Here is a 15,618-nt window from a genome sequence, read left to right on the forward strand (position 1 = left end):
CATACTTAACTTGGCTCTTCGCGTATACATTTAGTCCCGTTGAATAGCGATGAAATCTTTATTTGTAAAATGAATCCACCCGCGCAATAAAATATCTCAAAGAAACCAAATTCCCATGAAAATCAAGACTGTTGAGAGATTAGTTCATCTCCATCTGGTCTTAAGATCTTCCAGACACCGGCTCTAACATCTGGGTTATATAGATCACATGACATGAACATATGTTACGTTAAAGAAGGTACACTTATATTTTGGAAATGAAATGGTAAAGATGTGTCCCGGAGCCTCTGCTCCGTTTGTATATAATTTGTAAATAGATTTCCTTATCCTTTTCTCAATAAAAGCATAGAAACTTCATTTGTTGTCATCCTTATAGAAAAGGATATTAAAAATAATTAAAACATGACTGCGAAAATTGGAATCAACAAAATAATCATTCATGAATGAAAGCTACGACAAAAGAGTTAACGAGAAAGAACGAGAACGAGCACTACATCAAAGTCGACAGGATCATTTTTAATAAATTACAAAATTCAAATTTTCCTTATAGCAAAATTACAAAAATATTATAACAGAAATTGACTAAATTTTACATAAAATGTACTCTTAATTTTCACCTTCTGGTGTTAAATGAAATTCTTCAACTGGATAAAAATATCTTAATTTGGAAGAGTGAACGATTTCAGTTTGATTATTATATTTATCTATCTCAAAGTTTACATTAGAAAGTTTCCTTAATATAGTGTAAGGGCCTGAATAAGGAGAAGTTAATTTTCTAGTGTTAGGGTATTTATATTCTTCCATTATTACCAAATCTCCTTCTTTAAAATCTGCATTTTTAAATTTTAAATCATATCTAAGTTTATTTTTCAAATGACGTTCCTTGGTTTTTTCGAAAGCTATTTCTCTGGCTTTTTCGACTGGGGGGTATAAAGGTTGATCAATAGGGGAATCAAAAGGCAAGGAGCCAAACAATAAATAAGCAGGTGGAAAAGTTGTAACAGCATGAGGAGTATTATTATATTCAGACACAACTTGATCAAGAAATTTAGTCCAAGGAATCTTTTTAGAAAAGTTATTTACTTTACATTTTAATCTAGTAACTATTGATTGTCCTACCCTTTCTGATTTTCCATTACATTGTGGATGGTGACTAGTTGTCAGCAACTGTTTTACATTATGATTTCTCAAAAATTTCTTAAATCGACTAGAAGTAAAGGCTGGGTTCCTATCAGTTAATAAAGCCTTTGGGGCATAGGATGTAAATAAAGGCTTCAACAAATTTGAGTACACTTCTGATGTAATATTTTTGCTACAAAAAGTCCAGATATATCTGGTACAATGTTCAATTACAATGTTCAAATACTTTTTAGAAGAGTTATAATAATTAAAACCACCTACAGAATCCAGTGATATTAACTCAAAAGGTTCTTTGCAGGGTGGCATTGACTGTAACAAACCGTATTTTTTCAAGTGTGAGATCTTATTAAACAGACAAGTTTCACAGTGCTTAACATAATTACTAATGTCCTTAATAATATCTGACCAATAATAGTATGGGGAAATAATGCTTAACATTTTCTTTACACCTGGGTGACCATATTCTTCATGTACTTTTGAAATTAATTCTTCTCTTAAGGAAAAGGGGACTACAATTTTAATTAAACCCTTTTTACTTACAGTTAAAATATCATTAATTTTCTTAAAATTAGGATTATTTACATTATCAAGCCTTTGATGTTCAATTAATTTTTCTTTTTGAATTAAATGAGTTGGAGAGCAATTATGGCGAGAAATTTTATTTCTAGAGAGCATATCTGCCTCATAATTAGTACTTCCTTTTTTATATTTTATCTCATATTCATACATTGATAACTTTAAAGACCATCTAAATAATCTACCTGTCAAATGTTTCACATTTCTCAACCAAACTAGAGCTGCGTGATCTGTATGTATGGTGAAAGGTGTTCCATGAAGATAATGTTGATATTTATCAAGAGCATCTACTATTGCTAAACATTCTAACTCAGTAATTGAATAATTTTTCTCATAAGTTCTTAATTGCCTCGAATGGAAAGATATTGGATGTTGTGTTCCATCCGGGTGCTCTTGTTTAAGAACTGCACCTATAGTCTCACCAGAAGCATCTACATACAAATGACATTTTCTTTGTGGGTTGAAAAGACATAAAACTGGTTTGGAAATTAACGCGTTTTTTAACTCTTCGAATGATTTTTGACAGTCTTCAGACCAAACAAACTTAGCATCTTTTTTAAGTAATTTATTTAACGGCAATCTTAACTTTGCGTAATTTTGAATAAAACGATGATAAACATTAATCGAACCTAAAAACCTTTGTAATGACTTGACGTTATGAGGAGGCAGAAGTTTTTTAATTGTTTCTATATTTGCATCATTAGGAGAACATTTACCTTCGGAAATTTCATAACCCAAAAACTTAATACTTGTTTTACAAAAATCACACTTAGAACCTTTTAATTTGATATTTTCTAACCTACAAATTTCGAAAATTTTTCCTAAATGAGCTAAATGCTCTTCAAGAGAATTACTATAAATTATAATATCATTAAAGAAATTTTTAGCAAATTTAATATTATGTTTTTGTAGTATTTGGCGGATAGCTCGCTGAAATATACTTGGGCTGTTCTTCCAACCAAAAGGGAGTCTTACCCACTCATATAAGCCAAAATTAGTGGCCATCGCAAATTTTTCAGTGTCACAATCTCTAATTTTTAAATGCCAAAAACCTGAACATAAATCCACTTTAGAATAATATTTTGCATTCGTTAAGTCATCAAGAACATCATCAATTCGAGGAATCGGTTCAGCATCTGCTTTGGTTATTAGATTTAATCGCCTGAAATCTATACAAAGTCTATTTCTTTTTCCCTCATCTTTTCTAGTAACCATCGTTACAGGGGCTGAATAGGGACTATGTGAAGGTTTAATAATATCATTTTCTAACAACTTTTTAATTTGTGTCTCAATCTCTATGTTATCTTGAGGAGAGCAACGATATGGACGTAGAGATATTGGCAATTCAGAAGTAAGAATAACCTTCTGAGGCTCTAACCTTATGAGTCCAACATCATATCTATCCTCACTAAAAATATCATTATATTTTTCTCTTAATAAGGATAGTCTCTTATCTACTATTTCCTGTGGTGAATTACAATCCACAGATTCAAGTGATTTAGATTTAGAATATTTACTCGTTGGTGATGAGCAAAGACTATCCTTAACTACACTGAGACAACACTTTGAATGAGTTACAATATTTTTAGAGCATTTTAGTTCATTTTCACCTTGAATAACAATTCTTTTATCAAAATCTAATTTAATATTAAATACGTACATGTCAGGTAGTGATAGCAAACAATAATTCAAATTCGTATTAATACTATACATTTTAATTTTATTTGTCAATTTACCGATACAAACATCTATTTCAATTAAATCAAAATCATGAATTGTGCCTTGTGTTTGTTGCAATGGCACTTTATCTTTTTCTTCAATTTTTCTATAGTTAATATTTTTTAATAATTTTGATGGAACAATTGATATTGTTCCTCCAGTATCACAAAGTGCTGGAATTTCAATTTTTGTGCCATCACTTCCCGACATAATCATATCACAAAAATATAAAGAATTTAATTGTCATTGATCATTAATACCATTTTCAACACCATTTCCAACATTTTTGTTACATTTGTTTTGAGAAGACTTATCATTATAATTTTCATTCTTTTTGTCATATTTGTTTCGGGAAGATTTATCAGAAACAGTTCCGTGGTGAGTTTTTTCAGTTGATCGTTTCATTTCATTACTATTATATTTAGACTGATTACTATACTGATTGAAACCAGCCCTATATGGGTAATTATAATTTCGTCCCATATAATGCTGTTGATCAGTCTGGTATCTGAACTGTCCGGGACCACTCTGATAATTATTTGAAAAATTTCTTTTTACTTGTGGTGCATTATTTGTAGCGCGTCTCTGCAAAGTAGGAGAAAATTGTTTTGGTTTCGTACCTGTCTGTTTATTTATACCGATTCTTAAAGATTCAAATTCATCTAGTTTTTCTGCCAAATTTAAAGAACTATTCATAGAATTCCATGTATCAAGAAAATGCTGCTTTACTTCATTTGGTACTCTAGTTTTGATTTGGTTAGCAATAATTAATTCCTTCAATTCTTCAAATGATTCTATCTTAAGCTCAACTAACCAATCATTAAAGTAAGCAGATATTTCATTGCAAAAATCGCGCCAAGAATCTTGAGATTTTTTATGAGTTGAAAAGAATTTAAATTTTAATTGCTCTGGATTAAGTTTATACCTTTTTAATAATAAGGTTTTTATATGTGAATAATCATGAGCCAATTCACCCGGTTCCCGTGTTAGTTGATTAACAATATCATGGGGTAACATATTCAATAAATAAACAACATATTCGGTTTCGGGAATATTAGCCAATTTGGCCTTAGTTTCGAAATTTTTTAAATACAAAAATATCTCATCTTTATGGGGGTCAAACGGTTGTGACAATCTGATTAAGGAAATATTTACATTAGATGAATTTACACTTGAACGTGTTTCCTTATCATTACTTTGAAAAGTTAATTTATAAAGTTCAAGTTCCCGACTACCTTAAAAAAGAGGATTTTCACAAAAAAAAATCACTTTTTTATTTTATTGCTTTATAATAATGCCCAATTTTTCTAGTTTTAAAAACTGTTTTGTTTTTGAATGCACGTCAAGCAGAACTTTAGTTATAGCTATTTTAGTAAAAGATGACAGCTGTCCAACTTACCGGAAATTACAAAAATGAAGCCGGTAGTAGGTAATAGTTTCGGATCCATTTCTATTTGTATCTTTATTTTTCTTAGATATTTAATTTTTAAAAGCTCTTAAACTCACGGCTAATAATCTGAATTATATTTTAATTAGATTTTACGTTTCGTGGTTACTGTTTGTGGGTAACATGAAAAGTTAGCATATTTTCTGATAGTTTGTTTACATTTGAAGCGTTCTTTCTATATCTTGATTTTGATTTGTTTTGAAGAAATTTATTGATTTCTTTCAAAAAAATTTGTTATTTATTTTGATGAATTTATTGAATTAAAGGATGTACTTCTTGATCTAAGAAACGTAAATATTACGGTAATCAACATGCCACCAAAAGCGATGATTTGAGTAAAGTTGATTATACCATTTATTCAAAATTGTGTGAAGCAGATGAATCTATTACTTCAAGCTCTTCAAAATTATCGATTTCTATGAATGTCAATAAAGAACTGATGCCTTTGGATAAAAACAATCTGTGTGGCAATCGAATAATTGATATTGAGATCCTAATGGTGATATTAGCTTCATTATGTTGTCCTGTTTGCTATGATAGCAAATTGCATTTAGAAGAAAATTCTAGATTTGAGCTATTATAAATATTTTAAAAAATATTTTTTTACTTCTAATTATTAATAAAAACTATATTTAGACATATATATTAAAGTGTGAAAATACAGTAAGATGGTTGTTTAATAAAAAATTGTTCCTGTGTTAAATGCTTTATAGTAGACTTTTGATGTTATTCACTAAATACTTTAAAATATCGCTAAATAATACGTTAAAATATCGCTACGCTAAATAAAACTAAGAAAATGTGTGAAGGAATGTGCCCCCTATAAAATATAATAACTTCCTACTGACAAACATTCATAGTTTTTAGAAAAAATGTAATTATAAACTTTAATTGTGTTTTTCTCAAAATGACAATTTTGCTGTTTTTTGTCTACGGAAAACAAGATAACTCAACTAATTATAATAAATTTGTCTTCAAACTTTCAGAGATTGTTTCTTGTATTAGTGGTTATGTAACAGACCTCCAGAATTCAGATAACTGTATTATTTTTTGTTTTATGATATATTTTGCAGTAGATAATGTGAAGAAAATGTGAAAAAAAATGGAAAAATATGCTTAACACTCCATAAATTTTTTTAATTTCATGCTATCATTTAAGTTGAGGTTCATAACACTTCAGAGGGTTATACGAAACGGCTCAAAAAGTTTGATAGCTGCATGTACAATAGTTTTTTGTGTAGAGTGTTTTCCGTTAATGAGTTATTTTCATTAAAATTATCTAAAAAATACTCTTTAAACAAAAAATTTCCTGTATATTAAAATTTTCTCTATTAAATATGTTTATTTAAATTAATATACAATATAAATTGCAATAATGTTGTGAAAAATATTTATTTTTCAAAAATTTTGTCCCGAAGGTAGTCGGATACCTTAAAATTTGTAATTCTTGCATTTCTTTCTTTTCTTCTAGCATACGACTTACAATTTCTTTGGTTAACCCCTCATTGTAATTCTCATCTGATATTATTTTTTTTCTGATTTCGGAAACTGGTTCGGTATCACTTACTAATATTCCTAACTCATCTGCCAAAACAATTAAATCAGCTTTTACTAGTTTACCTAAATAGGATATATCTTTGTCATTATTTTCTAGACTTAAAACCTTGTCTCTTAAAAGTTGTAATTCTGATTTTTCCCGTTTTTCTTCTAAAATTCTATTAACTATTTCTTTAGTTATAGATTCGTCATAATTATCTTGCGTTACAATTTTATTTCTTATCTCTGGAACTGTGTTATTTTCATTTACATCTAATTCTAATTCGTTCGCTAAAATTATCAGTTCCGATTTAACTAATTTCCATAAATATGCCATTTTTCACAACAATAATTATCAATAACTTAAAATAAGATACTTATTTTTGCAATAAGAGAAATGAAAATCAAAATCAATTGAAAATAAAAATCAAAGTATTACATTTTTAAAATACCAATACACTCTATATACTTTTTAAAATTGCAGCACACTCCATAATAAAATATAATTTCTATTTATAACTATCTTCAGTATTGTAATAAAACTATCATTTTCAAAACTTACCGATCTTCATCTGTTCTACAAAGCGAGCGCACCGTATTAGAAACAATAAACAGTCCCTTTCTTCCTTCACTCTTCAATATTTTTCTACTGCGAGAGTCAGTCCTTTTCTTAGGGCGCATCAAGAACAGGGGCGGCGAAGATCACTTAGCGAGCATACAGGGAGGAAGTAAGGTCATCCCTCCTTCGGCGAAGTTCACCCTCAGATCTCTATAGGGGCGGCGAATTTCATCATCGGATCTCCATCGGGCTTCAGGGGGGCAAAAGGAACCTCCGACTTTCCGTCCCAAGCAGAGAAGGGGCCGATAACGGGAGTTCATCAAACTTTTAATGTTGCATCTCTTAATTCCAGTTCATTTCTTCAAAGCAAAATTCTTTGCAATAATCTTTAAATTCACATGCTATTCCATAGGGTTTTGATGTAGTGCTCGTTCTCGTTCTTTCTCGTTAACTCTTTTGTCGTAGCTTTCATTCATGAATGATTATTTTGTTGATTCCAATTTTCGCAGTCATGTTTTAATTATTTTTAATATCCTTTTCTATAAGGATGACAACAAATGAAGTTTCTATGCTTTTATTGAGAAAAGGATAAGGAAATCTATTTACAAATTATATACAAACGGAGCAGAGGCTCCGGGACACATCTTTACCATTTCATTTCCAAAATATAAGTGTACCTTCTTTAACGTAACATATGTTCATGTCATGTGATCTATATAACCCAGATGTTAGAGCCGGTGTCTGGAAGATCTTAAGACCAGATGGAAATGAACTAATCTCTCAACAGTCTTGATTTTCATGGGAATTTGGTTTCTTTGAGATATTTTATTGCGCGGGTGGATTCATTTTACAAATAAAGATTTCATCGCTATTCAACGGGACTAAATGTATACGCGAAGAGCCAAGTTAAGTATGTGAAAGAGAAATTTAATGTTCTCAGAGACCAGATAAGCTTATTTGCAGATAGATATAATTCTTTTTGAGTTTAGTCTTAAAAGATCCTTTTAATTTTATAAAGCTAGTATTTTAGATACTACATATATATATATATATATATATATATATATATATATATATATATATATATATATATATATATATATATATATATATATATATATATATATATATATACATTACATATATAGTTTATTATTATCCTTTATTCTTATTAACCCCGCCCTATTTTAGGGCATACGAGAGTTGATACATACACAAATGATACATTAAAAATACGTAAATATCTAAAAGTTACATCAACAGTGAATATAAAAATCTGAATATCTAAAATAATGTTCAGTACAATTCTATAAAACAAGTTAAAACCAAATAAAATAATAAAGTAGTAAAAAGGTTAAAAAAAAAGAAACACAAAATCACCCAAAAACCAATAAATATTAAAACTTTGCAGGAACATGCAAAACAGTGATAAAATATAGAAGTTAAAATTCGATAAAAAGGTTAAAAGGCAGAACAAGTTAAGAATCAAAACAATCAGTTAAAAGTTGATAAAAACAATGCTTGTTAAATTAAAAATTTATAAAAACAATACAAGTTAAAACGTAGAGAAGTTTAAAATGAAATTAGATAGAAACACAAGACACCAGCAATAGTGTTCGCAGGCTCCGAGCATAGTTAAATGTGGTTCAGAATGTCCTCCAATGTTACCTTTATAATTTTTTAACGATGTTTCTACAGACCAACTTAGCAAAGCATTGGTGCAAATTTTGTCCTGCAAAATGGTTTCCACGGAGTGTCTGGAAGTGTGGGCAGTTCATGATCAAGTGTTCGATTGTCTGATTGTCCCCACAGTAGGTACAATTTGGGTTTTTATTGAAAAGTCTATTTTGGTATTCTCCAAACACCCCGTGTCCAGTAAGTAATTGGTTTAGGTAAAAGTTGGCCTGTAGTCGTTTGGTTGAAGGGTCTTTAAAAAAACATAGGTTTGTCGACCTCTCTCGGAGCTCTGCCATTCTGTTTTCCATCTGTTTAGGTTGTTGCACTTGATGATTGTTTTGATCTGGGCCTTGGAACTTGGGGCCTCTAAATTGATTTGGCTGAGACTGACGGCTTCCTTGGCTGCCTGATCCGCCTCCTCGTTGCGTAGGATACCAATGTGCACCCTGACCCAGTTACATGTGATGTTTGGTCTCCATAGTTGTTTAGTATTTTCTGTCTCTTTGTTATTTGGAGTTGGGTCACTTAGGGCTTGCAACGATGAGAGCGAATCAGTGAAAAGAGTGGCGTCCGGGTAGTCATTTTTAGCCAGCCAATCAAATGCACTTTTAATTGCCATCAGCTCAGCCATAAAAATACTGCAATTGTTGGAGAGTCTAATGGAGTCCGCTTTAATGATTATCCCATTTCTCTTGATGATAATTCCATAACCGGTCTTGTGCTTTATCCTACTTCCACTATCGGTCTCTTCGGCGAACTCCACTCTTGAACCATCCGTGAAAATTTCCAACCCCTCATTAGTGGGGAGTGACCTACCCCAAGGCACCGAAACAAACTTTGAGGGGTGTTGTCTTACTGGTCGTTGTTCCAGTGCAATCGAGTCCAGAGAGTGGCCCAAAACTATTTCCAAGTCAGCCAACCCCCAGCCCCAGGTCAATCTTTTTGTGCTGATATCTTCAAGAATCTTTAAGTGAATAGGTATCACTCCCGCCAGTATCTGGAGGGCCTCCGTACTTGTAGTAGAGTAGGCTTTTGTTATGGTAATCAAGGAGGATCTCTGAATGGATTTAAGCTTGTCATTGATTTTTGTATTATTGCGATACCAGACACTGGCGGCGTAGAGTATAATTCTTTCGGTCGCCCTGAGGTAGATGATTTTTAAGATCGATGGTTTGAGGCCCCAAAAGGCCCTGGCCACCCGTCTGATGAGGTTGTTAAAATTGTTCACTCTCTCTTTGATCTGATTTAAATGGGGTATCCAGGTCAGGCCCGGGTCGAGCACAACACCGAGATATTTTAGCTCCCTGACTTGCTTAATTGTTTGGCTATGATTGACACTCATTTTAATACGTGGGTGTCTGCCGATTCTTTTTGGTTCTTAGGGAATGTTAGGCAATTAGTTTTTGAATCACTGAAACTCAGTCTGTTTGACTCGGCCCAGGCTGAGAGATGAGTGAGACAATGGGTAGCCAGCAGATCAAATCTATACAGTATCTGGTGTCTCAAGAGAAGTAAAATGTCATCTGCAAAAACAATCAGTCGGCTGTCATCTTTTTTAAAATCGCTAAAACCGCTAAAATCAATATTGTTAAAATTGTTGAAAATCGTATTGACATATACCAACCACAGCACCGGTCCCAGGGAAGATCCCTGCGGAACCCCCAACGAGGTATCTTGTTTAAATAGGCACTGACCTTCTTAATCTATATATGTAACCTCTCTATTACTTAGGAAACTCATGATAATGCTGACAATATTATCTGGAAGGTCAAGTTTAAAAATTTCTTACTTCAAAATCGACCAGTTTGCATTATTAAAAGCATTATTAATGTCCAGAGCACCCTTATGCTGTGTTTGTTGTTTGCTTTAGCCTCCTCAACAAATTTGACCAGCTCCAACAATGCGTCGTCTGTGCTTCTCCCAGCCCGGAAGCCATACTGGTAGGGATTTAATTGATCTCTGCTTTCCAAAAAGTAGGCAAGTCTCTTGGTCAAGAGTTTATCTAGGATTTTGCCCCAGACCGGGAGAAGAGAGATTGGTCTGTAAGATGTCGGAAAATGTGGGTCCCTATCGGATTTGGGAATTAGGGTGACTCTGGCGCTTTTCCAGCAAACAGGAAATACTTTCAATTCAAGGCACTTATTTATTGATTCTAGGAGCCAGGATTTGTTAATAAGAAGTAATTCTTTAAATATCTCACCGGGGATTCCGTCCGGTCCCGGCGCCTTATTTAATCCTAAGTCGTCAACTACCATTTCCAATTCTGACAGGGTAAATAATGGGTCACTATGACCATTATGAGAGTACATGATCGAGGTCTCTGTCTCCTTTGGGAAATGATGTTTCATAATCGTTGTAATTGTCTCTCTGTAGTCACTCGTCATGGATCCATCCTCTTTGTATAAAGGGTTGTAATTTGAGCGTCTCAAGTTCTGACCTTTTGCCAATTTGTATGGTGCTGTAAAGGCCCCATCCTCATTAACTCTTTCAAGGTACTTCTTCAGGTGCAGTGTCTTCGCCTTCCTTATCGCTCTTTTGTAAATTGTCATTTGACCTTTGAACTTGGTTCTGTAGTCTCTTCGTTCTTGGTCATCACCTGTCCCCTGGTATCTTCTTCTTAATGCTCTAACCAGTTTTCTATGCTGTCCAAGAGCTGGAGTCCACCAGGTGCAGTGGTTTTTGTCCCCCAAGCCACGCTTTATATTACTGGTCCTGCCTGCCCTGACAATTTCTTCTGTCACTATTTTTACTTTATCTTCTAGATCTTCCGCTTTGTCAATAGAACCAAAGTCGTGATTGTCCGTAATTTGCTTCAACTTGATTCTCATCTCGAGCCAATCGATTTTCTTAAAGTTAATGTAGTTACTAGTTCCGGGTGTATATGAGGTAGTACCAATTTCGACTGTGATCAGCTCATGATCCGAACAGGAGATGTTCTCGTAAACTTTGTAGTTGCCAATATCCTGAAGGTTGCTGGCGAAGACATCCACCCAGCTCTGTCCAAGTACAGAATTAAATGTTGGCGGCCCGTAGGGATCATTCAGAATTTCCAAATTGTGCTCGTTTAGAAAGTTCAGCATTCTATCTCCCCTTGCATCGGTTCTCGGACCCCAGGCCGTGGATTTGGCGTTAAGGTCACCTCCAACCACAATCCCTACCGAGGAATATTTAACCAACAAGGCATCCAGGATTGCCAAGTTTGCCGAGGGATCTTCATTTGGCGAGAGGTACACAGACACGAAGATATAGGTGGAGCTGTCCGAAACAAATGAAATGGCTGTGATGTCTCTCTTCGCCACGATAGAAAGAACACTCTTCACCCTCCGATCCGTTAGGATTGCCGCTCTTGGCCTGTCTTGATTATAGTGGATTGTCCACTGTGTGGAGAAACCTGTGATTATATGTTGATTATTAAAATAAGGTTCGTTAAGTCCTACAACCTGCAAGCCCAGATGAACAATGTCCTCGTCCAACTGCTGGTTAGCCACTCTCGAGTGATGTAAATTAATATGACCCATTCTAAATTTGCTATTTCTATTTCTGTCCATAATCTTTTCTAGCTTCTTTTTGTTGGGCTCTTAGAAACTGGTGACATGCTCTATCAAAGGGTGAGTGGTTGGTATCCAAGTTCAAATTGTATCTCTGGTTGGCCTTATTACAGTGTATACAGAACTCCTCCTCATTGCATTCTTTTCCCGTGTGCTCGGCCGATGAGCAGCATCTACATATTTTTGTCGATTTGCAATCCTTGGCTAGGTGACCTATGGCTGCACACCTATAACATTGTCTAACATGTAATGATTCCTCGAATCTGTATCTCCTCCACAACAGATTTAGCTTATCCTTGAATTTAAGTCTAACAAAGTTCTCTGGTTTTATCTCTAGTATCCAATTTTTCTTACCACCTCTTGGTCTATGGGCCATCTTAATCCTTATATCTCCCTCCTCAAACTCATTGTTTTGCCTTGTCAATCCGTCCAGTAAATCCTGTTCTTCCATGTCCTCTTCCACTCCGAATACAATTATTGTAGGGTTTTTAAACTTAGGAGGTCCTACAGTATACTGTTTTGTCAATCCCTGTTTCATCATTTCTTCTCTCAGAACTTCGAGATCTTCTTCGGTGTCCGACTGTATCAGGACTCCCCCATGACCTACATTAGCAATCCTTCTAATTCCAATCCTCAGATTTGCCGGGTTCAAGCCCTGCAAAAGATCAGATCTAGTTTGGTCAGAAGTAATTCCCTCCTTTATTGGTCTGACTATCGCCACATGTTCCTTGGTTCGATCACTGACACCCAATTGGCGACTATGTCCCTTCTTCACAATATCCGCATAGGACCTACTCGCCATATCATTTCTTCTGCTATTATTCTCTATTATCGGATCCAAAACAATTTCATTTAACTCTTCATAGCTGTCCAGTTTGGCCTGTAGCAATGCGATCTGTGTGTCCTGGTTGGCTACCAGTGACATGAGCTCAGAAAGGGTGTTCAAGAAACCATCCTTATCTGCCTTGACAATTCTACAATTTTCTCTAAAAAGTAGTGAGTGTAACTTATTTTGGAGCACCAATGCAGGTTTAAGGGTTGGTGGTTCGTACAACGAATCGCCCGTGACCGGGTCTACCAGACTAGGCTCCCCTACGTCCGACATCTCTTTCCGTAAAGCTGAACAAATGACCAATCTATTTATTTTGGACAAGTATGATTTTGCTTTAACTACGTAACTCCATGTTGGACACCGTAAAACTAGATTCCAAAACGAAGTCCCTGAGAATTAAACAAGTTCAGAATGTCAGTCGGAAACGTGAAGAGCCTGTCTGCCAATGACAGCAAATATCAAGACGCTCACTTAAAATATGAATAAAAGCAATCACTACACAGAACAATTCATTGTGAAATATCCATTTAGTACACTCTTAAATACACAGATTGTAGATTAGTAGATTTTCAGTCAACACATACCGTACATATATATATATATATATATATATATATATATATATATATATATATATATATATATATATATATATATATATATATATATATATATATATATATATATATATATATATATATATATATATATATATATATATATATATATATATATATATATATACGCGTATGACACGTACATGACAGTCGGCAAAATAAACTTCAACACCCCGCCTCTCAAATCAGTTAGGAACGGGCCTGATCACGGCTCCACACACATTACCTTAGAACAATAAGGTAAAAATAAATAAAAAAATCCAATACAAGTTAGCTTTTTTTCAAAAATAAAATCATGCATAAAATCCGCCCTTCTTGAACTTTTTTAGAAAAGGCCAACTTTTATAGCTACATTGCTAACGAATGCTTACAATGGGTAAACATTTTGCTTTTGAAAACAATATTTGTGGTGGGAAAATGATTTACTGCCTTTGGGGTTAACATTTGATCGCGAAATTCAAATTTGTCATTTTAAGGATAAAAATTTTAATAGTTTGGTCTTGTTATGTCATATTATTTTGCGGACTATATAAAAAATTTTACTCAGATTAATATGTATACTAATAATCTAATGCCACAGGCTACTTTTTTCAATTACAAAATGAAGTGTTTTTTTTTAAGTCAAAATACATTAAAAATTTGTTTAATCCAAAACTTTTTTGACAAATGGGGGAAAGAATATTTTATATGGATTAACAATGTCGTACGCTGGGCTGAAATTTGGAATCGAAATTTAAATTTCTGTTGGTTTTTTTTGTTGTCGAAAACTAACTAAAATTTTGTTTGAAGATAGCTAAAATTTATTTTATTATTATAATATCTTTTGAGGAGAGATAGCGAAACATTTATTGGGATGTCGATTTTCCAATTTCGATATTAAATTCAAACTTTTGGTTATTTTGTCAAAAATCGGCGAAATCTGTTGTTAGACATTTTTTAGCAGTTAAACAAACGAAATTTTTCAGTGAACAAATGAAAGTTACCGATTTCCTTTCATTTTTATTTCAATTTAAATTGCCAAGAAATTGTTCGGAAGTTTGAAAGTTGTTCTAAAAAGTAACGAGTAAAAGTACAAATACTTAAGACAAAAGTAACGAGTAAATAGTACAAGTAACAGTACAAGTACAATACAAAAAAGTAACGATTTCAAATTACTTTTCAGGGAAATCGAAAATTCAAAATAACGGGAAATATTATTCTACAAATCTAAGAAAAAATATAATTTTTATTTAAAACGTATTAAATTTTCATTAAAACGTACAAAACTTTAAAATGCATGAAAATGTTACAAACTTCATTGAAATAGTAAATGTTAAAAATATCCAGAAATATAGTAAATGTTAAAAATGTTTACATATAAAATTATTAATTTTAATACTACATAATATTTAGAAATTTCGTTTCCATTATCGGATTTGTAGAACAAATTAGATAAATATTGCAATTTTTGTTTAAAGAAATATTTAAAAGATGTATTTATGTACACAAGTAACTTCCTTGAAAATCATTAAATAAAAAATCATAATTAGCATTTTTTCAAGTTAAAGGAAAGTAAATTTAGAAATTTGGCATATTCAGTGTTGAAATCACTTTTAATCAAAAATTGAGCACGAAAGTTTTATCTTATTCATGTGATAAATTAAATGCTTCCAAATATACATAAAAATCTAAGGATGGTGTCGCGGTACATTTTGATTGGTCGAAAAGGTAGGATCCCTCATTACTAATTTTGATTGGTCGAAAAGGTAGGATCCCTCATTACTAGTTATCATATTGGTTTGGTTGTCATCAGTATAAAATTGATATAAGTCATAAAGTTATTGTTTTCCTCTAAATATTTGTGCACCCCTAATTTAAAGATATTTACCTGTACTGTTATTATTACGTTTTTGATTTTGTTTGTTTTCTAAATTAAGAGTTTAATAGGATTTTTTTAAATTATAATTATTAGAATAACGTAATTCTGT

General features: G+C 32.8%; 1 protein-coding gene and 1 long non-coding RNA gene across 2 annotated transcripts in view; both read right to left on the minus strand.

The window, feature by feature from the left end:
* Positions 1-15,618, minus strand: part of LOC147812562 (uncharacterized) — a 39,228-nt gene that overhangs the window by 15,650 nt on the left and 7,960 nt on the right. The gene's annotated exons all lie outside the window — the stretch shown is intronic.
* Positions 2,628-8,008, minus strand: LOC147812563 (uncharacterized). Its single transcript, XM_087161917.1, has 2 exons — positions 6,313-8,008; positions 2,628-4,666 (listed from the first exon to the last, which is right to left on the minus strand). The coding sequence occupies exons 1-2, from the start codon at positions 6,753-6,755 to the stop codon at positions 3,679-3,681; spliced, it is 1,431 nt and encodes a 476-aa protein (XP_087018043.1). The 5' UTR covers positions 6,756-8,008; the 3' UTR covers positions 2,628-3,678.

The sequence above is a fragment of the Parasteatoda tepidariorum genome, chromosome 4 (assembly GCF_982258835.1).
Source record: "Parasteatoda tepidariorum strain Cologne lab strain chromosome 4, Ptep-v5.0, whole genome shotgun sequence".
Classification (NCBI taxonomy): domain Eukaryota; kingdom Metazoa; phylum Arthropoda; class Arachnida; order Araneae; family Theridiidae; genus Parasteatoda; species Parasteatoda tepidariorum.